The sequence below is a fragment of the Papio anubis genome, chromosome 6, assembly GCF_008728515.1.
Source record: "Papio anubis isolate 15944 chromosome 6, Panubis1.0, whole genome shotgun sequence".
Classification (NCBI taxonomy): Eukaryota; Metazoa; Chordata; class Mammalia; order Primates; family Cercopithecidae; genus Papio; species Papio anubis.
In genome coordinates, this window is record NC_044981.1 from 105,258,679 (window position 1) to 105,286,081 (window position 27,403).

The following is a 27,403-nucleotide window of genomic DNA, read 5'->3' on the forward strand; positions in this document are numbered from 1 at the left end:
CTTGCTACACGGGCAGAACTTAACTACTTTTAGCTTCCTCTGATATTTTTCATGGTGGTTGTTCTACCTGAAAATAGCTCTCATTTCTCCTGCCCTCCTTTCTTGCCTCAATATAACCCAAGCCCTCAAAACTCAGCCCAGGGATCCACCTCCTAGAAAGCCTTGCCACTCTCCACTCCACCTGACTCGCAGCCTCTGGCATGTTTCTTGCATGGATACAGCCACCCTGTGGGATGATTTATCTGCTTATAGGCTTAGATCTGTCAACTGGTCATGAGGCCCTCACGGGAAGGAGCTGGGTTTTCAATCTGGTTGTAACTGGACTGTAGGGGTTCTGTCTGAAGCAGGGATGTTTAATAAACCAATGAATAACACTGGAGCTCTGAACTAAATACAGCACTCTGATAACATCTTACAATTCAGTGCCCCTAAACTGGGGCAAAATTTAAGTAAATCTTGTGCTATGCTGAATTGAAATTTAAAAGTGAATTACTACTAAACGAAACTCTTATTTTCCTGTACTGTTTCTCATATTCTCCACAACAAAGAAGGTAACGAAAACACTACCACAGTCTAATCTTAATCACAGTAAGATAAATCTTAAACTTGTGAAGATTTTTAAACCTCAGTACTTTGATTTAAAACAAAGTAAGTCCTCTCTTGTTGAGCCTTCAAGATCCACCTAGGAGGAACTGACAAAACCTCCACAAGGAACTACATCAGACTACACACCTTGAGTCCAAAGGCTGTATCCTCCGAGGCCAAGACTTCAACCTGAAATCATAAGGAAAAACATAATTTAGGCACTATCAAAAACCTCTTTGAGTCTAGCCACAGAAACCAGACACAGGCATGGCCTAGAATGGAGAGTTCTGAGAAAACTGGCATTCAATGTATGTCAGTTGTCAAGAAAGAGAGATCTGTGAGTATCTTCCAGAGCTGGGTTGAAATCCCAGTCACCGTCTGGGTTTCAGTTTTATAAGACGGCGGGAGCTCCTATCAAACGAATCCATCTGCCATCATGTGGACGTACTGGTTGAAGTTCCTCAAAAACAATCCAGGAAGTGAGTAGAATCATCCTTCTCACCTCAATCACATGATGCATATGCCTTTTGATCTTTTACTGACAGACAGTGAGGGGAAGCTGCCCTTTGTGGAGCAACCTCACTATGCATATGTGCTACCAGTAGATTCTTGTCCTGCTCAGATCAGAGTGGGCAGCGCTGGGTCTCTGGAATGTTGCAGAGCAAGAGCTCCTGAAAGCAATACTCTGGAAAAGGCAGGCAGAGTCTAAGCAACAAGTTGTGAAATGATGGCAAAACTTCAAGACTGCCTGTCAGTCTCATGCATTAGAAGACAGAGCTCATTAACATGAATTTTAAAAACCTGCGAGGAACAAGACGTGTATTGATAATTACTGTTTTTTAAACAAAATTATTCAGTGTGGTGTGTAAAGCTTTTAACTTTGACTATTGCAAAGTACCAATACACGATGCAAAAGAACAAGGAAAGAAGGCAACAGAACACATCTGAGTATTTTTAAAGAGGAAGACTGGGTGGGCGGGCAGTATCAGACTGCAACAGGCTTCACTGTCAGTTTTAAACCTTTTAAAATTAGGCACGTGTGGCAGGTGTTTAAGTAGAAGGCATATAGGCCTATCTAATGTATCCTGCTATAAAACAAAATTGGATTCTTCCCTTGCGGAAAGAAAATATAGAAAGGAAGACCATGACAATAAGACTTTCATCCAGTATGAAAGTAAAAGGCTCAAAAAAAGAAACAAGGAAGCAAATTGTCTTCTCCAACTGCTTCACTGAAAGCCAGGCTCACTGACCATCCCCTGGCACTGGCAGAGGCTGGTGCAGAAAGCAAAAGAAAGATACTACCATTAGGGATGGAGATGAGCAGCCTCGTTTTCATAGAAAACCACATGTTGCTGATACCAAATATGATTTTAGGCTAAAGACTGAAATGTTGGATCAATTAAAGCAGAAAAAATCATTTTAAGTTTCACCGACAGCATTTCTGTTTACAGTTTAATTTTCAATGCTGTTAGGTTTAGAAACAAGGCCTTATTATCTACTTTTCATTTAAGAAAAGGAAAAAAGATTACATGTTTGAATTTCCCAAGCCCTGACTTTCACAATGCTAGATTACTAACCTCAACTATTTTTAAAATTAAAACCTCTAATCAACATTGGAGACTTTAAAGGAAAGGTGCGAACAGGAAATTTGCTGAATCTTAAATATTGTGAACATCATATGACATTTGCTTGTGAAGTACACATATAGATCATATCTGCATACCTCACCCTTGATGTGCTATTTTTAACACACATAGAATTATTTTTAAAATATATTACAGTTTAACTTTGCAAAAAAAAAAATCTTCAGAGTGTGAGTTCTGCATATTTTATCATATTATAATAAGTCAATGTAACAAGAAAATTCAATAGCAAATAGAGCTGTATTTAAAGATAAGGCTTTAGTATATTTGACAACTTGAGGTGAGAGCAAATCAAAGCTTTCGTGTGAAAATTTAGAACTCTCCCTGTGGCTATTTCAGCAGACAGAGACAGTGACAGACCTTGGGGGTGGGAGGAGGGAGCCAGATCTCACCAGGGCACCCTTCACCCCAGATTCTATCTCCAGCAGGGCTGGCGGAGTTGTTTTGAAACTCTTAATATACCTTTAAAAAAATTTAATTATAGCAACTCTACAAAAGTGTTTGTTTTGTTCAAAAGCACTGTTGTTTAAATACATATGTACCCTAGTTCAAGTAGCCTTTACATCCTCTGTTTCTGTAAGATTTTAATATCAGCAACTACAGAAAATCAGCTGATTTTAAAAACATAAGATTATCCTCAATTTAATACAAAGGGAATATCAATGTCATACAAGGTTTTCACATTGGGTCTAAAGAGCATTTTTACCTAAGTTGGAAGGAATCCCCCTCTAGTGGGAGCAAAGGAGTATTTCAACTTTCACACTTGATTTCCAGGTAGTAGTCATAAAAGTTACCGGCCGAAATCAGCTAAGCTTTTTTTGTTCCTTTTGTCATAAATTTGAACAACAACAACAAAAAAGTCAATAACTATATTTCATAAGCCAAAATCACCTATCATTCTTATTCATAAACTAGAAGTAGATCTGTGCTAATCCGATTAAAACAAGAACATACAACTGAAAAACTCTGGTAAATTCTCAATGGAAAAGACTGGATACTGTACTGGGAAGATACAGCATTGATGTTAAAATATCAATTCTTTGCCTATAATCTGCATTTATCTGCTCTAATCTCAAAAAAACCATCACTCATTCATAATACACACTTTCCAGATATTTATTAAGTGCAATGTTTTGTGCTTAACGTCATAAGAAAATCAAAGTGATGAGTTTAGCTTAGGTATAACTGAGTGAAATGTATTTAAGTATCCATTACACAGTCAAAAATAAATTCTAATTCAGAAATGAAAAGATAAGATTATTCATGGTGTCATTTTTCTTTTTAAACTTTGATGTGGGCAGACTTAAAATTAGCAGTAAGAAAAAAAGTCACAGGTTTAATCAAATGTAAAATCAGGACATAATAGCCAACGTTCTCCTCCTCCACACAGATGCTGTAACAAATGCAGAGACAAATTTGAATACTCTGATGAGACCCATGTTTCACTTCAATGGGAGAGAGAACTTTTTAAGGGTTCCTGAAGTACAGAGGTGTGAAGGGGCAGGTTTAAGACAACAAAGTAGAAACTTCCTGAAGACAAAGACAAGGCCCTTTCCATTAACTCACACTTATTTCAAATGTTACAATCAACATTTTATAACACAAGTGCCTAAAAGGATTCCATTTGTAGAGAACCTCTAAGAGCTTTGTGAAAGTTCAATCTGTAAAGTTCAGCAGCAGCTAAGCCATTTACAGTCCTCACTCTCCTAAAGCACAAAAACCTTCAATTGACATCTCTTTCCCAATTACCCTATGCCCCCCCTCCACCAAAAATAACACAAATCACCTTAATTTCCAATCATTCCAGTAAGAAAATTGGGAAAACGAGAATTCATGAATTTGGAAGTAAAACTGGCTGTACTTTCCTTTCTCTTTCACTTTCAAAGTCCTTTTTATGTTCATAATGTAAAGCACTCATTGAAAACAGAGTATACTAATTCTAGCAGCATTATCATTAAAATAAAGCAATGCCAAAACTATGCTGCAATTTATTTTTCTTAGATAGTTCTAAAATCAGTATCACTGTCACAAAAAGAGGAACTAAAGTGAGAAATAATGCCCATTTATAACAATGTGTAACGAACCGTACTCATAACTAAAGGAATACAAATAAAGTCATATTGTACTAAAGATTAAACATCGTGATAATTACAACATATACACAGGTTTGGGTAATTATTCAAATCATAGCCTTGCACTGCTGATGAAAATATATACTGGAATAAAATACAATTGGCAGTATCAATCAAAATGCACATGTATACGATTACGTATTAACCCCAACAATTCCACTGATCCTGAAGTATAAAAATAAAGATTTAAAACGATGTTTACTGGAGTTGTTTGTAACAGTGAAAAGTGAACATAACAAAATTTTCATTGCCAAGGGAGTTAAGTTTATAGTAAATTAGTGTACAGCCGAACATAGAAGACTATGCTTCAATTACAAAGATTGAGGTAAATCCGTGTGCAGATAAGAAAAGATTTCCAGGATAGTCTATTAAGTAAGAAGAATGGAAAGGGTGTGCACAGTAAGCTACCATCAGTTTTTTTTAAAAAGGTGGGGGTGAGTCATATACTTGATGTACTTAGAACGTTTTTGGACAGAAATGGAAGAAACACATCAGTGTAAGAACTTTCCCCAACAACTACATGTGCTTCTTATTCAATTAAAAGTAATTAGTTAAAAAAAAAGTCAATAACATTATCCATTGTTCCATGTCAATTAATAATCATAGAAATGTGAATAAACATCTTATCTTTCAAGGTGGCAAAAATTAAAAATACAGTGGTCCAGGTTTATGCGTACACCTAGGTTCTTCAACACCTACGGTGGGCCAGCAGCTAAGAACAGCCTGCCCAGAAAACAGTCTTCCACTACATATCAACATCCTCAAACATACTCATGCCCATTTATCCAGCAATCACGCCACTAGAAAGAGCTATCTTAAGGTTACAGTTTGTGATCTACCATTTATATATTAAGCATGTGCACTACATTATTTAAAATAACATTAGAAAAAAATGTACAAATATGGGAGATGGTTAAAGTATGGTATATTCACCTGATAGAGCATTAATAATCATGAAAAATTCAGGTTTTAAGAGATATTTTGTAACATGGGAAAATGCTCATAACTGTGTTCAATGTAAAGAAATCAAAAACAAGAAATTTGACATTTTAAATATTCAAATGTATCCATTTGTTTTCCCCAAGTTTCTAGAGTTTGTGCCATGCTGGAAAATGTCTTCCTCATTGAGGTATTTTTAAAAATATTCATTTTGGGCCAGGCGTGGTGGCTTACAGCTGTAATCCTAGCACTTTGGGAGGCTGAGGTGGGAGGATCACCTGAGGTCAAGAGTTCAAGACCAGCCTGGCCAACATGGTGAAACCCTGTCTCTATTAAAGATACAAAAATTAGCCGGGCGTGGTGGCGCATGCAGGTAGTCCCAGCTACCTGGGAAGCTGAGGCTGAGGCAGGAGAACTGCTAGAACCAGGGAGGTGGAGGTTGCTGCACGATCGCACCATTGCACTCCAGTCTAGGCAACAGAGTGAGTCGCCATCTCAAAAAAAAAAAAAAATTTCATTTGTTTTCTTTTAATATATATGATTTTATTTTTTTACATTTAAATATTTGATCAAACTGTAATTTATTGTGAAATACCAAGAGGAGGGGGTGACTCAATTTTAGTTTTCCATTTGAATAACTGTGATGAAGAATATTCCATTATTTTTTCTAGTGATTATAGATATCGTATCTTTACCATAATTAAACATTAAAATGATACAGATTTTGCCTCCAATTCCAAGGCAAGGATAGGAAAGGCAAAATTACTCAAGTGAGCTGTTCCACCCAAAGGGGAATAAGGGCAAGGGGAGGAGGCTAGTAACAATCAACAAGAAATTGATTGAATTTCCAGTCACAATAACATTTATCTGCAAGGATATTACCAAGAATTTAGACACCCTTGGAAAAAATAATTTTTGCCTATATTGGCGTCCAGGGAATAAAAATACTCTATTTACAATGTTTGCTGTATCTGCCTTGATTGGGCCAACAAGTCCAATACACCAAGTACAACCTATTCCATTAATCATACTTTTACCTACATTAAGGAAAAGTAGTCACTAATAAATAAACTGCTCTCCAAAACTATGTTCCAGGATTTATGATAATTTAAACTGCAGGAGAAGCATTTGGGTTCCAAAGTTTTAATTTTATCAAGCAAAGAAGTTGTTCCATGTTTTTCTTTATTATTATTTTATTAACTTTTTGGGATTTTAATCCATTAAAAACACAGAACTCTTAAGAAAAAAAAAAAGGAAAAAACCATAAGCCACTGCCAGCATTCCTCTTTTACTTATTAATTCTCCTCGTTCTCCTCATTAGCATGACAGACCACATGACAGCTCAAGGACACGGCTTGCTGAAATCACTCAGTGCACGGTTGGCCGGCAATGGGAAGAACACACAGGGCTGCCTCGTGCTGCTGAGTACGGCAGCCGTCCTCTGAATGTATTGGAAATGAACTAAAATCTTGTCTCTATATAGGGATCCAATAAATATTGGTAACAATGAAAAACACATCTATGCCATCCAAAAGCATTTGTTAAACTTAATACTGTAAGACACGATTTCAAGACAGTGTGATGTATTATAATTACACTTTTCACCACAAGTGATATGCTCACATTATCTCCTGCACTAGGATGCTGGTGTGTCTTTCTATCCAAGGCTGTTAAATTTAAAACAAAGTTAGTCAGCCCTATGGTCACACCCTTATTTCCAATTATGTTCTCTAACTCAGTGAGGACACCTCCACATAGGATTTACAAAGCAATGAGGACACCTGGTATGAACCAGTCTCGAACTCTTGGTATCACTTAGAGACACAGAGACCTTGAGTGTGCAAAAACAGCCACTACTATGCAATGTGGTGTTATAGCCTCTTCCATCCAAGGTGGAGTCTAATTCTTTACCCCTCACTCTGGACAGGATTTATGACTTACCTGGGTCAAGAGATTGCTGCTGCAGCAATCATGCTGTGCCACTTCCAAGTCTAGGACTCAAGAGGCAATTCTAATCATTCTCTTGAAACTCAACCAACCACCACATGAACAAGCCTAGACTAGCTTGGTAACACATGGTCCTGTTACCACATTGCCTTAGCTAAGAGCCAGTCAAGCCAACAGCCAGTCAGTCCAAGAGCCCGAGAGGCAGAGCCACTTAGCTGGTCAGTGGCTGACTGAAGTAGAAGGAACAAGCCCAGTACAAACCAGAACTACCCGGCTGAGACCAGCCCAAACTGTCAAACTATAGAATCGTGAGCTACATAAATGCTGGCTGTTCTGAGCACTACCACAAAAGCTAACTGATGCACTGTACAACTTTAAATAAAGGAACTCTAGGTACCATGGATTTACAGGCAGAGTTCCAGGCAAGAACACCATGACACTAAAGGAAGTTCTGAAAGCATCCATGCAGCCAAGTGCTTCTTCAATCCCCACTCCCTCCTTGAAACCTTCGAAGTCTTCCAAGATCATAAAATTAAGCCGATTTGCTTACCATGGTCCACAAGAAGCTAAACCACATGGCTCCTGCCTGCCTTGCCGGTCCTCCGTCCTGCCACCCACTGCTCTTCACAATGTTCCCGCTGCACTGGCTTGCCTTCTGTTCCTCCACATGGCCACTGTTCACCTGAGGGCCTTTGCACTGGCTGCTCCCTCCTCCTGAGTTACTGTGCTACCAGATCATCCTATGGCCAGTCCTGTCATACCAATCACTCCTCAAGAGAATCCTTCTCCTTCTTTTGTATAATCACCTGAGATGTTCTTGTTTATTCATTCGTGTATCATCTTTCTCCCTTTACTGAAATGTCAACTTCACAAGAGCAGGCTCGCTCATTCACTGTTGTGTGTCTCTTACCTAGAAGCGTGCCAGACACAGAGTATGAGCTCACTAAATATTTGTTGAATAAATGTATATGAATGAATGCGCTAAAGACTATAACAAAACAATAAAAATATATGTGTATGAACCCAAATTTGACACAGCTCATTATGACACAGATGGGGATATAACAAGGTTTAAAATATGCTCTACCTAATATAACTATGTAAGTAGAAGTCATATGTACCATGTGGTTGGTGATACACTCTTGCATTACATATGACTGTTACTAAAAATCAAACCAAAAACCAATTTTGCTATATTGAATATATATATATGCATTTGATGCATTTCTCTCTAGCCAAGAGCAGACCTTAAATTCCTTAAAAAGGGTTAGTTCTTATAAACTGATAGCAATAAAATAAGTATGTATGTTGCTCAAAGATAGATCTTTTCTATCCATCCTGAGTTAAGAGGTAATGATTTTTAGACTTGAATCATATCAACAAATGACTCCAGTTAGACTACAGTAAATATTTTATAAAAATATATACAGTTCATAGTCCTTCCAAACACTTTTAAAAAGTAATTTTGAGCTTTCCAATTTAGGTTGGGTGACCACAATGCAGTGGATGGTAAGAATATCTGCCTATGCTATAGGGCATGATTGTAAAGGACACTGACAGGCCCAAATTCTACAGAAGAATAGTGGCACTCAGAAGGCTTACGTGGGTCACAGTACCATACTTTTCCCATAAATAATTTTCTTGAGAGAGTGGAATAGTGTAACCCTGTCAGTTACATGATGACATTATTTGTAGATTTGTGGGCTTTAAGAATGCTATACCTAAGGAAATCACATGTATCAAAGTTTATCATTTCCATACTTCCAGCGTTTATCAAAAAACATGGCTATGGAATCATGAACAATATAGACCAAAATATAGTTATCTATTCATTATCTCATTTGGCCTTTCCAATGCAACACACGTGTGCATATAAAACATCTAGATTTCTAAACAAACATTTTGAAAACAGGTCGTATTTTCAATAAAAGCAATGCATTCCCTTTAGATCTTTCTGTAAACTATATCTTATTAAATTAGAAAACACTAATACTTATTCATTACATTGTTATTTCTACATGATTGATTTTTCTGTATAATTCAAATTAATAACTATTTCTTCTTAACACTTTATATACTTATTCCTAAATTCTAAAACGTTTGATGAAGGAAAATAAAAATGATGGGTGTCCAGGCAGTGAAGGACTGTTAAAAATATTTGAGCACTAAGTAAATGGTAGTTAATAAACTTTAAAAAGGTGAGATAATATTTAGTCATATTCTAAATATTTATTTTGCATTATGTGATATAATTTGGTCATAATTCAATGCCATCTTCTTTAAGCAATAATTCCCAATTTACCCAACCATTTACACACACACACACACACACACACACACACGTAGTTTATGAAGCCAATGTATTATGCTACAGCTTGGTAAGTTTAGATTCTCTAAAAATGTAAGACAACAAATAAACCCTTTTCCTAATTTTGACATTTCATAAAAAAGAAAATATTACATTTAAAAAATACCTGGATAAATCAACTAAAATACTAAAAGATAAAAATGTGGCTAAGGTACTATTTGATCATACTTAAATCCCTCTCCCAGTCCCACCCCACCATTGATGTTAGAAAAGCAAAATGAAGGTTGTTACAAAGTCACTATGTAGAAGACATACTGTGGACACACAGGCTGTGACCATGCCCAAGATAAAGGAATGTAAAAGTTAACTATGGTGTCAAAGAAAACAAAGTGCAACAAAGATGACTTTATTGATTAGATGAGAACGAAAAGGTGCTTGAAAAACAAATACAGTTTTAGAACAACAAATTAAACTTCTATTACAGCCAGCAAATGCCTGTGCATACATCTCATCTTGACTGTGTGTCACTGGTTTTCTTTCTGCTGCCCTGTTCCCTGTCCAAACGTCCCTGTCACTTGGGTCCAAATGTCAAAAACTAACAGAAGAGATTCTTTCTTATCCTAAAACACTTCTACCAAAACAGATGGGGGTTTCAAAACACTGAAATAGTGGTTACAATCAAAGACATTTATCACAGTGCGTATTTAAAATCTTTCAAAGTTCAAATTAAGTAGTATAGTACTATTCTGATTATCAAATTGGAATGGAAAGGCAATTCAATAAAAGAAACAAAGAATGTAAGATTAGGTATACTGAAATTTAACCACATAGTTTTATCTTTACCTTAAAATGAATTCTGGAAACTTATTTTGAAGAATCTATTTAATTAGGTAAACTAATAAGTTCGAAGCTAAGAAAAAAAGACTCTAGGGAAGACAGACACCTTTTTTTTTTTAATTCTTTTCAGATTTCTCAAAAGTCCTATTTGTCCAAAGAATCTTAACTAAACTGGCTCCCCACCAATCACGTCATCTCCCTTTCTTCTCTCACATAAACTGCTTAATATAGCCTTATCTACTAAAAGCAATAATAATAACCATGTATGCATTACATGGGAAGGAAACTCAGGCTACCTAATACAGGACATTCTGTAAGAGGTAAATTTAGGAAGACGAATTCGAAGTTTTCCAGGTAACTGTCACAATACCACTATTCCACTCTGCTCCCCTTCGCCTCTTTAAAAAGTGTATCTTCTAATAGCCAGGCGCAGTGGCATGCATCTGTAATCCCAGCTAATAAAGAGACCAAGGCAGGACAATTGCTAGAGCTCAGGAGTTCGAGACCAGCCGGGGCAAAACAGTGAGAACCCCTCCCCCCACCATTTCAAAAATAAAAAGGGTCTTTTAGTACAAAAAAAGTCACAGAGATGATTACAAATGCGCACAAATTACAGATGCATACAAATGCGATGATTCTCTGCGCACCTAGGAAACAGGTTTCTGAGGATTCATGAGGCTTAGGTGAGACTGGAAGCAATGAAGAGAAACCTGAAAGCTAGACAGCTCTGAGAGGAAGACTGGCCCCAAGAAGAAGGCAGGCGCCGCCACTTGTCAGCGTGCTCCTCTAGACCAAGTGCTCTTGATCTGTAGCTGCTTTATTAAATAAAACTACTTCATATCAAGGGTACATCTTGACATTAAATAATAAAGTCACTTTAAAATACGATTGACACACGATTACAGTGCTCTCCCAAAGAATAAACTACCTGAACATGGAAAAGAGGAGGAGTCTTTTGGCTCCACCACACACAGCAGTATTGCTTGGAAAAAGAAAATATAAGTGATTTGTCTCTTTCCATGATAAAAACATAGGAGTCAAAAAAGAGATCTGATTTTTAAAAACAGGCCAGGCGCAGTGGCTCATGCCTGTAATCCCAGCACTTGGGGAGGCTGAGGCAGGTGGATCACCCTAGGTCAGGAGTTTGAGACCAGCCTGGCCAACATGGTGAAACCCTGTCTCTACTAAAAATATAAAAATTAGCCAGGCATGGTGGCGGGTGCCTGTAATCCCAGCTACTCAGGAGGCCGAGGCAGGAGAATCGCTTGAACTCAGGAGGCAGAGGTTGCAGTGAGTCAAAATTGCACCACTGCACTCCAACCTGGGCAACAGAGCGAGACTCCACCTAAAAATAAATAAATAAATATATATATATATATATATATATTTTTTTTTCCAGCTGAAATATATATATATATATACCAGCACAATATTACAGCCACTTTGGAGAAGTTGGCAGTTTCTTACAAAGGTAAATGCAGTCTGCTATATGATCCAGCAATCCTCTACTTCTAGGTATTCACTCAAAAGCAATGAAAATATATTCACATGAAAGCCTTTATGAGAGTGTTTAGGGAGGCTTTCATCATAGTTGACAAAAACTGAAAACAATCCAAATACCCTTCAACTGATGAGTGGATAAACAAAACTATGATCATATCCAAACAATGGAAAACGACTCACAAATGAAAAGGAATTGACTTTACTGACACAAACAAGGACATGGATGACTCTCAAATGCACTGTGCTAAGTAAATGAAGCCTGACTCAAGAGGCCACCCACTATATGATTCCATTCATATGACATTCTGGAAAAGGCCAATCTACACGGAAAGAACACAGATCTGTGGCAGCCAGGGCTTGGGTGTAACAGGGAGGAACTAACTATAAAGATAGAGGGGAACTCCTTAAGGTAACAGGAATGTTCTACCGTCCTACTAGAATACTGTTCTGCCTTACGCATCATTGTTAGGCATTTCTCAACATAGTAATCCATCCACGATGCTCAGAAAACTTTCATCTTGTCCAAATATTCAGACATGAATTAAAACAATATCCCATAGTTTCTCATCTTAAAATTCCTTTAGTTTCCACTGTGTAACACATCTTTTTGTTTTGATAAAGTGTTCTAGAATACAGAGTTAAATTTTACCTTTGATAATTTCTAGACATTTCTGCATGATTTGGGAATTGCTACAATTTTCTTATGGAGGAGGCCAAAGTTTTTGAGATTTTTTGCTTTGGAGTAAGGGATCATTTATCTACTGAATTTCTTTGTTATTTCATACAACTGCACAAAAATGTCAACTTTAACATGAAAACCGGCAAATCAACTTAAAATCAGAACTGCAGCTAATGGTGAAGTCGTCTGTACAAGCGCAGGCATGAAAATTATTACACAACCTTCAGATCTGAGGCATGGCACTTAACATTTCATCACCGTACCTTTTTCTTACAGCTCAGAAATGTCCAGAATTACACCATGAAGTTCCTTTCTACTTGGTAGCAAAAAGCACGAAATGTAGTCTCAAGGATGAAAAGCTAGATATTGTTTTCTTTCTTTTGCCTTTCTTTTTTTAACAGAATCTCACTCTGTTGCTAACGCTGGAGTCCAGTGGTGTAGTCAAGGTTCACTGCAACCTCTGCCTCCAGGTTCAAGTGATTCCCCTGCCTCAGCCACCTGAGTAGCTGGGATTACAGGTGTGTGCCACCAGGTCTGGCCGGTTTTTTTTTGTTGTTGTTGTTGTTTGTTTGTTTATATTTTTAGTAGAGATGGGGTTTTGCCATGTTGGCCAGGCTGGTCTCGAACTCCTGACCTCAAGTGATCTGCCGGTCTCAGCCTCCTGAAGTATTGGGATGAAAGGCATGAGCCACTGTGCCCAGCCCCGAAAAGCTAGATTTTTGATGTATGAAACATCTACACCCAGTAAGCCCTTTCAACATTCTAATATTAAGTAGACTCAATTTGTCCACTCAACTTTGTTCATACAAATCTGCTTTTTAAACAAAAATGAGGTTTCTGAAATAATTTACAACCAAACATAAAAAGAAACTTGTCACTTGGCAGTAAGATTCATTTATGTTATGTTTTTCCAAGAGTTTATAAACAACCTTGGTCAGTGTTTGGGATGAAACGACCCCAGTTCCTGAAAGAGTTAAATCACATATCGTTTTTGTGGCAGGAAGGGCATAAGAAGCAGTGTTCCACAGAGCGGCACTTCAGCACCGCTGACGCAAAACGTTGTAAGACAAATCCTTCTTCTACAAAGAGGCCTTCAAGTTAAGTAACATCTCTACATAGGCAGATAAATCTCATATGAAATGTAGGCTGAATGCCATGGTTTATGCTACCAACTATTTTTAATAAAAATTCACTATTTTTAAAATGGGGAAATTGGTGAAAGTTTAAAGAATAAATAACCTGAGATAATGTAGCTACAATCTACATGCAAAATTAGTCAAGCCATACACTTGCTTGAAATCTCACTTGAATGTATTATTTATACCAAGACTACCTTTAGCAAACCTAGGGGAGCATAGGACTCACCCACTCACTATGATATTAGGTAGGTAAATTTTAACTTCAAAATTTGCTGTAAACTTTGCAAATGTTTGTAGCAAATAGAAATTACTGTTGGAGGAGCAGAAGTCATAAGTGACTCCCAAATAGATAAACCTTGTTGATATTTACTTGGGTTAAGATTTTAAAATCCAAGACTTTCCAAATAACATTAAAATAGTGGCTGCAAACTAAACTTTGATGTACCTACAATGTCAGACCCATTATGACCAACGGCAGGTCAGTGTAACAGCAGAACATGCCAGGACGATGGAGGGAAATCATTTTTTCACTCAACTCTCGTTACACTGTTTTCAAATTGCTCCAGTTTATGTAAAATAATTTGTATTGTTTTCTTTTTTAATTGTACTTATCCCTTCTGAGATACACAGAAAATTAAGCTTTTCCATAAATTCAGTATTCACAAAGCTGGGGAGTTAAAAGCTTGTAAACCCCAAATTCACTGACCTGCATCAATTTAACCACTATTACAAGAGACTGCAGCTCAAAACCCAAAAAGAGTTGCTAATCCTGCCCTACAGATAGTAACCAGTGAGTGTTTATTCTCACAAAGCATTTGCTCTTCCTGGTAGGAAGCGCAGGAGTGAGGAGAGGATATGGAATACGAGAGTACCTCCTTGTATGCAACTCACTCCTTCTTATGAAACACGTAAATAATATGAAATTTAACTTAATTGAAACTGTAACTGGCAAATGTCATCAGTTAACAACAATGATCAAGGTTAGAAATGTCCCTGCTATCAATTATTTTTATAAAATCTGTCTGTATACAGATCACACACACAGAAATTGCTACATGAAAATTTCTATGCATATTCACACGTGTGGTAATTACTACAAGGCATAAAAACAAACAGAAGAATGTTAATATTTAGAGCTCTTCAAGGCCAGTTCTCTTAACCATCTCAAAATACTTTTGGATTCTGTGTCTACATCAACACCGAAAACTTTAAACTACATTGTTATAATGGATCATCAATTAAATTTGCAGAATCCCAAAATTAAGTTGCTTTGAGTCTGATAAAAATACACACATAACAAGTTATAAGTTATCTGCATAAGAAGTATCAACAAGAGAATAAACAGCTAGAATTTACGGTCAAACAAATTCTATAGTCCACAGAGTGAGAAAAAAGTGTAAAAAGCAAAGCGGCCATCGCTGATTGCTACTAGTAGGATAAAATTCATGTCTTGGTTAATCTACTATAGTTTTATGTGTTGTTTAGCTTACTTGAAAAAGTCGTCAAATGCCCCTAGATTGCAGACTGCAACATTCTACCTAAAACACCTACAAGTGACCAAGAGACCACCCAGTGATCCCAAAGTCTCCAAGGCAGAGACAGGATGAAAAATAATATCCCGACAAGACTCTTTAGCATTTAATTAAGAACAGGAAAGCACACGCAGGAGATGAAACTTTACAAGCCTAGGCGTTTCTCGGCTTTAAAAAAAAAAAAAAAAAATGCTGTGAGTTGGTTTTCCCAGCAAGGAAGGTTGATGAGCATGCACTTGGCTCCAAGATGCAGCTATTACACAAATACAATCCAAGTGCCTGGCTAAGCCGCCCAGCCTCGGTGCGTCGGGCAACAGCCAATGGCGGCAGTGTGCCAGCCTCGCCCCGCCCACCTCCCGCCGGCCCCGCCCCTCCACCTCGCCCCCTTCCGCGGCCCCGCCCCGCCACCCCGTCGCCCCGCCCGGTTCTCGGCGGCCTGGGCTCGCGGCACGGCCCTTCCTCTATAGTTCCTGGCTTTTCCACCGTCAGCTGCTCGTTTCAATTACACGAACGAGTTCCAACTCATCCAGCCCTTAAGTTTGGGTGGTGGTTTTGAGAGGGGGAAAGCGATGCACCACAGGAAGCAGGGGAAAAATAAAACCTTAAGCGCTGGGCGCGCCACGCGGGACGCCGCGGTTAGGGGCGCGCAGCGAGGTAGGGGGGCGGCGGCGCGAGACGGCGCAGGGGAAACGCTCGGTGCCTGCGTGAGTCTGGCCGCGCCGGCTCATGTGAACGGGAAGCTGTGTCAGCATAAACTTTAGAAAACACGCTGTGCGTGAGGCCGCCGCCTCCAGGAGGAGCCTACGGGCGCGCGGGGCGGACGGTGCCTGCAGGCGGCAGCCGTGCTCGTCCGGAGGGGAATGTGGCTGCGGCCGGCGCCTCCCTCCGCGGAGGCCCACAAAGGCCCGTCTGTGCGCGGCGCGGCGCGGCCCGGGGAGCGCCGCGGCGCCGTCTAAGGAGCCCGGGCCTGTCCGGTCAGGCTGGGGACGCGGTTGTTTTCGTCCCCCTGTCCCCGCCCCCACGAGCCTACGTGAGGGGTAGGGAGGGCGGTGCCGGAACCCCCGCCCGAGGCGGGCGGGGGCGGGAGGAGCGAGCCGGGCCTGCCAGCAGAGGCCGCCGGGCTGCTGTGTGGCTCGGTTCTCGCCGCCCTCATCCTCGCCCGGCGCCTCTGCGGCAGGGTTAATTCCGCCCACAGCCTGGTGGTCCCACGCCCCGGGGGATTCCAGGATCCGTGGAATCACTGGTTTTCCCTTCGGAGGTGTCCGGCTTCGTCCGTGGGCGCGGGCGAGTCTCCCCGCTGCACCGCGGGGCCGGCGCGTGAAGAAAACAAAAGAAACCAAGGCGAGCTGTGGACGCGCAGTGAGGACCGGAAAGCGCGGCCTGAGAGCCGGCGGCCTGGAAGCGGCCCTGCGTCCTTCACACCCTCTCTGTAAAATTCCCTCTCTCAAGCCAGGCTCTGGCCACGAGTGAAAGCGCAGCCGAGGAGGGAAGGACGCCGCCGCCGCCGCGCAGGCATCCGGGCGGGGACGGGTGGGCGGGAGATTCCGGGCCGCTGTTTCAGGGCGAGCGCTGAAAGTTTCCGTGTCCCGAATCTCTAATTTCTTTATCAAGTTCTGCAAAGAAGCAACATTCCTTCGGCCATTAAGATTATAAGAATGTATCGTTTTTAGCCACAAGTTCCAGGTTACTTTTTGGAAGAAAATTAAGGACTCAAGTAGATCAGGAAAAGAAACCACGTACAGCATAAACTCACGTTACCACTCCTTAAAAAAACATTATTATTGAGTTATGACCAAGAGTTATATAAAGAGAGAAGTGACAAGTCTTTGGTGAGGAAAAAGCCATGGAAAAAAAATTGGAGAAGCAAAAATAATTTTGAGGAAATTACAGTTTGAAACCACCACCATTTAATATTTTGACTCGGGATCTGAGTAGGAGAAATGGCCAAGCTAGGCTTCTCTGTTGTTTATGTGATGCCATCTCATTCAGCTCTACCTACTATTTATAGCTCCAACAGCATCAGAAAGAAAAACATGCCTGGTGGCTAGAGAAGAATTCAAACACAACCCCTTATAAAAAAGTTAAAAGTTTGGGTTAATTTAAAAAAAAATTTCAGATTATATATTTTTAGGTTCCAATTTACAGTTGTGTGGTTATATATCATCGCAATAAACGATCTGCCCATGGACTGGTTTTCGGTTTTGAGACATGTTTAAATTATATCCCTTACAGAGTGCTCAATTGCATGGGGGCAAATGACTAACATAAAATGACTACAAGGTTAAAAAGCAAGAATAAAGAACTACATCCATTTTAGGTCAGTTCTTCATCAGAGAAGGAATGTTAAAAATTTATTTCCATCCAATTCATTTTCTAAGTATTAATTTTCCTAAATAAAACATTTCCTTAATGGCAAATTTGCTTGTTATGTCTATTCCCTCCTTCCTGAAATGACTTTCTTCTGACAGTTTTGTCTTTTGCTACTTCTTCATCCTCCAAATTGTGCCAATTTGTTTCACTTTTTATTCATCTTTGCTAAAAGAGAAAGGCAGGAGGCGAAAAAACCCTGAAGGACTTGAGATTTTCAGATGGTTCTAATTCTAGAAACATAATGGCTGCATAAGAAGGGGAAGACAGGAGTCATCCAGATACACCCAGATTTTCTCTTGGCTTGGTGGGCTGAATGAATGGCATGGTTGTGTCCTCAGCAATTTGACATGCTTGTGGTATATCCGTGGAGGTGACCCACTGGCAGTAGGAAATATGCATCATGGTACAAGTTGCAGGAGACTAAAGAACATGGATTCGCAATTAGATGACAGTTGTGTTGTGAGTGTGGTTGACAGAGTTTTATCATAAAAAGTCATCGCAAAGGATGAGATGAGAATAGATAAAGCCTAAAAAAGAACCTTCAGGAGTACCAACATTTAATGGACAAGTTCTTCCCTCCTTCCTTGATGAAAGCAAAAGCCATCAGGCTAGAAATTTTACAATTTCAGAACTGCTTTTTCCTCCAAATCTAGAGAGAAATAGGAAGTGAGACATGGACTCAGGTAACACTATGCAGAACTGAATTTAACTCCTCCAAGCAGTGGCTTTGGAGAAGTCAGGCAAGTTTCTTAGCATCTCTGGGCTTCAGCTTCTTCATGTATATAATGACAGCCTGCTCTGATGGTTGTTATGAGAATGAAATCAGCACTTACCAGTAGCTGGCTATGAACATCATCTGACCATTCCTGAAATACAGACTAGCCTCCATTCCCATTACCAATGCCTTGAGACTCACATCTCTCCTCCTAAGCCTAGAATACTGTGAAACTGGCTCTTTCCAACCCATTCTCCCTCACAGTGCCCCAGTGTCCTCTTCAGATAACAGATTTGAATGTCATTCTACTTAACATCCCTCAGACCATAAGAACTGGGTCTAGACATCTTACCTCAGGATAAAGGGCTTTGGAGAATCTGTTCCTAATCTGCCATGTGATATCACCCCCTACCCTCAACTCATTAATGGAACATGAAGCACCCTGTCATGATGAATGTGCTGAACCTACTGTATTTTTTTTTCAGCCCTTTATTCATACAGATCCCTTCACTTTCCCTGTATGTTTGCCCTTTGAGGTCATGCTTCCAAGTCTTCCCTGACGCCCCATGGTTGGAATGTACTGCACTTTATGTACTACTGCATTGGACTGATAGAATTTTACTGTTTTATATGTAATCGCATACATGTCTATTTTCCTTTTAACCTCTATGAAGGCAAGGTCCATCCATTGTGAATTTATGTATATTTTCCCACCTGAAGAATCCATAGAAAAGTTTGCTATAGATTAATTTAGCTACTAAATTTAAGCAGAAATGAAAGATGTGCTGGAAACCAGAAATTCTCATAGGCCAGAAATCCAAACCTTCAGATTAGTAAACAAGAGTAAGGTTGAGACCTGAAAGTTATCTTTCTCACATGTAGATCAGTAACAATTTTTGACAATCTCTAGGAAGCAGAGGTTTATCATAATAAGGAAGTAGTTATGCCAGGCATGGTGGCTCATGCCTGTAATCCCAGCACTTTGGGAGGCCAAGGCAGGAGGATCATGAGGTCAGGAGTTTGAGACCTGCCTCACCAATATGGTGAAACTCTGTCTCTACTAAAAATACAAAAATTAGCTGGGTGTGGTGGCGCACGCCTGCAGTCCCAGCTGCTGGGAGGCTGAGGCAGAACAATCACTTGAACCTGGGAGGCGGAGGCTGCAGTGAGCCGAGGTTGCATCACTGCACTCCAGCCTGGATGACAGAGCGAGACTCCATCTCAAAAGAAAAAAAAGGAAGCAGTTATTTTTAAAATGTACTACTTTTTGTTTAGACATTCTTGCCCTAAACAGCCAGTTTCCATTTTATTTATTATTTTACTTTTAGAGACAGGGTCTTGCTCTGTTGCCCAGGCTGGAGTGCCATGGCACGATCGTGACTCACTGCAGCCTCAATCTCCTGGGCTCAAGCGATCCTCCCACCTTAGCCCCTCTAGTAACTGGGACTACGAGCACATGACACCATGCCCGGCTAATTTTTTGTAGAGATGGGGTCTTACTATGTTGCCCAGGCTGGTCTCCAACTCCTGGGCTCAAGCAATCCTTCTGCCTCAGCTTCCCAAAGTGCTGGGATTTCAGGCATGAACCACACCGCACCCAGCCCAGTTTCCATTTTAGAGATGTTTAGGCTCTAGACATTTGCACCACAGCAGAAGAAGCTGGAGCTATGCTGACTTTCAATTTCAAAGCAGATTCTGGGAAGCTATGACATTCTACATATGAGGCCTTCTTTACTCATGGATTGTCCTAACTACAGGTTTGTTTTCAGATGAATGCAGTCTGGTCTCAGGAAAGACCCCCAAAGAGGTTACAAAGCAATTACCTAGAGGAATATGAGTTTTTATTTTTGAATTTCAACTAGTACTGCTCATTTGTTACTACTGATGAATTCCTAAAGAAAAATAATCCCTTTGGGAACAAGGTAGTAAGTAAACACATATTTTATAAAATCTAACAGTCGTTTAACAGCCAAAACAAACATATTTTATAAAATCTAATAGTCATCTATTAGCCAAAACAAAGAACATCTTTCCGTGGTCCCCAGTAGATGTTTTACTGATTGGAAGTATTATAGCTCAGTGAGTATGAATTATGTCCCAATCTGCCCTTTCCAAATCTCTCCCTAATCAACAATGTGGCTTTAAAATTTACCAGAATTGTTGATGGATTACCAGAGGTTTATACACTGGGCAGTGACATTCGAAATAAGGGCAATCCACCACTATAACAGGTCCACAAGGAAGGGCTACTCGCTGGGGCGAAGAAGTTGTGTTTGGTGTAGGTTTGTCTACAGCAACCCTGTCCAACAGAAATATAATCCAACTACATATGTAATTTACCATTTCCTAGCAGCCACATTAAGAAAAGGGAAACAGGTGGATTTTGATAACATGTTTTATTTGACCCAACATACCCCAAATTTTATCATTTCAACCTTTAAGCAATACAAAATTAATGAAATACAGTAAGTCTTCACTTAAAAACATCCATAGGTTCCTTGGAAACCATGACTTTAAGTAACATGCCCTATGAGGAAACCAATTTTTCTATAGGCCAACTGATGTAAGAAATAAGACTCAAAATACTTACAATATTAAACATCGAAACAAATGTGAGCTATACACACATTTAAGAAAGATTAGTAAAAATAAGTAATATCATTATTTAACCAAGTATTCCACTTTGTAAAGTTTGGGGTGCACATGGGCGGGACCCACTCTGGCCAGAATGCCACTCCATTGCAAGGCCACTCACACCCACAATCACTCACAATGGGACCACAGAGCCATGCCAGGTCCCATAATGGGCACATCTTCGGGATGTAAGAGGAAGCTCCACACAGACAGTGGCCCCAGCTGGGAATTGATTTTTTTTTTTTTTTCTCCTCAAAGTTATAAGGAAACAACACTGAACAAAACAATATTATTCAAGGACTTGCTGTATTTTACTTTGTTTTTAATGCCATGTCTTCAAAATCTGATGTATATCTTTTACTTGCAGCAGATCTCACTTTGTAAAGTAGCCACAATTCAAGTGCTCAACAACCACACTGGACAAATCTAGATATTTGGGGTGGGGGTGGCAATGGTGGCACCCATTTGCAATTGAGTACTGATGTTTAAAATTATATTGAGGGGGCTCTGTTTTAAAAAAACTGAAGACATAATTGCATATCAATGTATCAGTGATTACATTGTTGATATGAAAATACAGCACAAAGCATTAAAAGGGGAAATAATGATTAATGCTGAAATGTTTCTATTAGTGCAAAAATAGCAGCCAATAGTCATTTGACGGACACTGTTTACAAGCCAGGCTGGCTCAGGTACTGTACTTAAACTAGGCAAATGTCTTTGAGATAAAAGAACCACTTCTACCAACCCTTCTCCTGAGCAAACTGAAAAACATTTCCATTTGTGAGAAGATATCTCCCTACAGCTATATCAAGAGGCTCTGAATTGGTCTAATTTTTGCTGTCTTGAAGGCAATGAAGATGCAGGATTCACATCACAGCTTTGTCTTTCTTTCAGATGGTAGGGGGATGTATGTAGCAGTAGGGTTGGAGTAACGCTGTGATTGGCACAATGAGGACAGGAGAACATCTACAATTTTACTATAGTGCCAGGAACGAAAGCAGTGAAGTGAAGACAGAATGACAGCAAACGCAGGGTTATACGACAAGTCAGCACCTGGGAAACTCTGAAGTCAGGAGAACCAACTGCTCCCAATAGAAACAGGCTACAGAAGCGTTCTAACTACAGTGGGTCCCCTTTAGAATAACTCTGATCAGTTCTAGAAATGTCAAATTTAAAAGTATTATCTTCCCCATGGATCTATCAGAGACAGTCTTTGCACTTTTCTTGAGCAATCTCATTCACACCCGGGAGAATATCAGATACGGCTTCAAATATCGAATATTGTGATGAATCCTAAATCTGTGCCTTAGTTTCCTCCACCCAAGCTCCAGGACTGACCAGACCTCTCCAACTGCACACTAAACAGTCTCATGAGGATGTCCTTCAAAAACCTTGAATTTAACATGTCAAAAACTAAACTAATTTTCTCTCATCATTCTGCTGATCCCTAACCAACTTCTGTATTGTCAGTTATTGACAAACTATTTCCCAATCTGCCCAAGCTCAAAACTTTGGGACTTATCCATTTCTCCTTGTATTGCTCCAATCAGAAATCATATCATTGTCTTTCTCTGTATCTCCATCAGGCTCTCATCAACTTGTTATTCTTCAAGTCACAGTTCAGTTCAAACTTACTCCCCAAATATTTTCTAAGTAGCTACCATGTGCAGGGCATTGTGTGAAAAACGCTGGATTAAAAGATGCATGTGGCATCAAATGTCATCTCGTCTTTCCTGGTCTGAAGCCCTCAGTCAGGTTAGCCAGCTGCTCTTCAGAATATTGAGTTATAATAATCCGATGGTTTTTTACTTTAGCCTGCATGTTCCTGTAAGATGGAGAGTGGCATATTTTGCTATTCATTTTTTTATTCCTGGCATAATAGAGAGACTAGTACAGTATTTTAGTATACAAAAGGTAATTGATCATTTTTGACTCATCATTCTTTAGTTTACAAAGGAAATTTAATGGCTCTAGATACCAATCTAAAGATTCATATTTAACCGAAAACCACTGTGTTCCTCAAATTTGGAATTCAGATGATCACCCTTCTATCAAAAAGCTGATTAATTCAATGGTGTTGACAATATCACCCAAACTGTACTGCACATGGTGACTCTGTCATGTATCTATAAAGCCTAGTAGCTGTATTGGGTGAGATGAAAAAAGTGCTTATATCCCACAGCAACATAATTACAAATAAGTTTTAACGTATTGAAGTGTAGAGTCTCTCTTATCACTTTCGTAGCAGGACCCTAGTTACCAATGATTCATAGCATACCTCCCCTTATTTTAAAACTCATGTGATAGCTGATATACTAACTGCAGCAATCAGCGTTCCTAGAAAGAACAGAAACTGAATTGAGCTAACTAAGGAAGCGAATTTCATTAAAAATATTGGGTTAGTTTACAGAATCTGTAGTGGAGAACCAGAATTGCACAAAAGCTAAGAACCAAGGGAGACTGGTCAACAGAAATAATTTGCCCAGAATGTCACCACCAACAGTTCTAATAATGGACACATGATGTTGACAATATTGCTAGACTCCAAAGTCTGTGGAGTTTAACCAGGCAAGAGCTAATGGCTGGCCAAGCCTTAGTCATTAGTCACATGCTCCCTCAGTAGCATCTAAGATCTGTTTCCTTTGGATTCAGTAGCAGAAAATACATGCTGCGTTTTAAGTTTCATACCTTTCTTTTGTCCCCCAAAGAAAGCAGGTTTATATGCTAGTCACCAGAAACAAAACCAAAAAAAAAACAGCAATATTCAATAATGTCATCAAAAATTTCATGATGCCCAAAGGTTTTGTGTGTGCATTAGCAATGTACAAAGTCAAGGAATTGATCTTGAGCAAAGCACCGAGTATAAGATTCCCATAGTGCTAGCCTGTGTTACTGAACAGACTCAAGTGGCTGACTCCTTTCATTGATTTTTGCTTGTCACTTCTATTCTGTTCAGGCCTGCCACTGAATTCCCTTCGTGCTGATATGTAATTTGGCTATAGTGCAATCAGTTTCTAGTCAGTAGAGGAAAAAAGGTAAGTCCATGAGATTGTGTGCAGGCACCCCTCAACCTTCAGTAGACATTTAACCAAAATCATCCTGTGGTATTTGATGTGAGTGCTGGATACCAGGGTCACTTTGAGCAAAATGCAAAACACACACTGAAATACTTGGCTCGTGACAGATCCTGTTTTCAGTGTTAACTAATCTGGTAAATGCCTTTTAACTAACCCAAGGAAGTAGATATACAGCAGTAATAAAGCACCTAGCATTTCTATTTTTATCATTACCTTCGACTGAGGTCTCAACTTCAAGGCACAACAGTTGCAACACAGAATTCTTTTCCTGCCATCACTCCATCTCACATGAATGGTACTAAGTCCATAGGCTTCAGAGAGCTCTGGATCTAAATGTCATGCAACAGAGGAGGCCACTCCTGGGATCATCTCAGAGGGTGAGGAACCTAGGTTGGGACTGAGTTTTGAAGGCACTAAATGCCTCTGCAATTACTGCCTTAAAAGTGCCTTAGGCAGCACTAGAGTGGCAAAATGGCAAGTTCAAAACTTCACGCCAGCAGGGTGCAGTGGCTCACACCTGTAATCCTAGCACTTTGGGAGGCTGAGGTGGGCAGATCGCCTGAGGTCGGGAGTTCAAGACCAGTCTGACCAACATGGAAAAACCCCATCTCTACTAAAAACACAAAATTAGCCGGGCATGGTGGTGCATGCCTGTAATCTCAGACCTCGGGAGGCTGAGGCAGGATAATTGCTTCAATCCAGGACGCGGAGGCAGTGGTGAGCCAAGATCATGCCATTGCACTCCAGCCTGGGCAACAGGGGCGAAACTCCATCTCAAAAAAAAAAAAAACAAAAAAACCCCACAAAACTTCATGCCATACTTAAAAACCTCACCACGTAAGGTCCCATACCATTCCTATTATTTGCGCACATGTGTTGCTTTCATTGTTAATTTGCAGTATTATTCATAAATCTGAAATGAACACTGGATATTAACAGAGTACAACTTCTTATTTCACAGATGAGGAAAACGGAAGCCAAATGACTTGTCTAAGTTCACGTAAAATTAATTATTTGAGGAAATTAGACTAAAGCCTAGGTCTCTTGCCCCCTGGCTGTTACTCTTTGTACTATAGGATACCATCCCAATAATATCTTATATTTACAGTTAGTTACAGTCAACTACTGACTACCAAGGCCAGTTGCGTACAGGCAGCCTGTGCATACCAGGGAGCCCTTAGTTAGCCTCCAGTATACCATATATTCACCAAAGGTAGTCCTAATCCTCATCATGTATTCTCAATCTAAGTGACTTTGTTCTTAGTTTACACTTGACTTGTTTGCTGACAATGGAGCCCTCCTAATTGCCTTATCGCCCCACTCCCGTGTTCTCACAACTGCCTGGTGGACTTCTTCAACATGGACTAACTCATGTCATTTCAGTTTTTTTTTGCTTTTGAGTCCACAAATTAAGCACAATTATTATGTTATATCATGTCTGTTTGGCTTTACTGTGCCATTCTATCTGTTTACTATTCCATCTCACATCTCAGGTATTCCTTCTGGGATAATTTTCCTTTGTCTTAATTAGATCCTGCAGAAGTTCTTTCAGAGGAATTTCAGAGATCTTTGCTAAAACTCCCTCAGCTGTTGTTTACCTCTAAATGTTTTCATCTTGTCATAATTCTTGAACAGTACTTGAAATAGTCTTGCTAGATTGCGATTTTATAGAAATTTATGTGTTTCTTCTGAGTTCCATGGTATTACTGCCAGTCTGTTTCTTTACAGATGAGCTGCGCTTTTTCTCTGGCTGCTTTCTAGACTTTCCCTTTGTCTTTGATGTTCTATAGCTTCAGTCTAGGCATAGATTTCTTATTCACTCCTGGAATGCAGTATGCTTCCTGAATCTGTGGGTTCCTTATTGTCATAAATTCTGAGAAATAACTGTACCTTTTGAAAAATGCAGCACAGGTATCAACCAAAATAAGGTAGTAGAGAAAGACAATAGTAATGTCTTATGGTGCTTATGCATGTAGATTCATTTGTGATAAAAGACAAATCCTCTGATAATATTCACATTAACACTATACAAAAATACATAAAATACAACTACAGTCAAACTATGGACCATTATGTCTACTGTGATATGATTGTTCATGGACCATGGTTCATAAAAACGTAACTTTCTAATGACAAGAATTCTTTCCTCAAGACTTTAAAGTGAATTTATATCACATTTTCATTTTATACTTCACCATAAAAATTCCCATAGCATAAAATAATGCAATACTTCACACCAATTAAGCTTTCTTTTCAATTTTTCCACTTAGTTCATTTTAACTAATCAAGGCATAACAGCTACATAATTTGTTTTTGGCTCTAACTACTGACTAAAGGTGTAGAATTCATATGGAAGGGAATTTATCATAGAACTACAATACTTTTTGGACAATTAATTAGAGCTTGAAGGAACTAAAAAATTCTCAAATAGCAATCTAATTATCTTTTGTTCATTTTTCCAACTCTTTAAATTTCAATAATATATACAAGCTTTAATGACAAGAATACGGAAATCCTTGACCATGATTAGTCACCAAGAGTTTATCGTACCTGCACTAAAAACAAAAGGTAAAAGAGAAAGCAGAACAAATGAAAAAAAGTGCAGAATGCTTTCTCCATTCAATTTGCCCTTTCTACACGCCCCCCCCCCCCCCCAAAAGCAAAACCCAAAAAACACACACCATAGGGAAAAGAAAAAAAAAAGAAAAACTATGAGAGGTGTCCTGGCCTTCCGACCAGGCTGTTGCAATTAACTGCATGACTCATCTCCCCTTTCCTTCATTAAAAAGTTAAACTAGTAATTTCCTGTGATAGTTCTATTAGTGATCACAATCTATAGATTTCCTACAGAAGGAAAAATAGGAAAGTAGCAATTTCATAGCTAAAAACAAAAGAGGTCACACCTACTATCTCTTTTTTTTTTTTCTTTGAGACAGAGTCTGGCTCTGTCGCCCAGGTGGAGTGCAATAGTGTGATCTCCGCTCACTGCAAGCTCTGCCTCCCGGGTTCAGGCCATTCTCCTGCCTCAGCTGGGACTACAGGCGCCCGCCACCAAGCCCTGCTAATTTTTTGTACTTTCAGTATAGACGGTGTTTCACCATGTTAGCCAGGATGGTCTCGATCTCCCGACCTCATGATCCACTCGCCTCGGCCTCCCAAAGTGCTGGGATCACAGGCGCCAGCCACTGCGCCCGGCCCACACGTACTTTCTTATAATGAAGGATTAAGCACTTGGGAAAGATTTTTCAGTTTCACACATGCAAAATTTCAATTTAGATAAACTGACACAAGTTAATTTGCCTAAACTGAAAAGAAGGCTTGTTACATGAGAACAGTTTAAAAAAAAAAAAAAAAAAAAAA

General features: G+C 39.5%; 1 protein-coding gene across 7 annotated transcripts in view; it reads right to left on the reverse strand.

Moving 5' to 3' along the window:
- The window catches only part of ARID1B (AT-rich interaction domain 1B), a 442,915-nt gene that overhangs the window by 178,195 nt on the left and 237,317 nt on the right, over positions 1–27,403 (reverse strand). For 4 of the 7 annotated variants that reach the window (XM_031667340.1, XM_031667337.1, XM_031667342.1 and 1 more), the window contains exon 5: positions 733–774. The exons of the other annotated variants lie outside the window; for them this stretch is intronic. In XM_031667340.1, the coding sequence (XP_031523200.1) occupies positions 733–774 (42 nt within the window). The remainder of the gene's footprint in view (positions 1–732; positions 775–27,403) is intronic. 7 annotated transcript variants of the gene reach the window in all.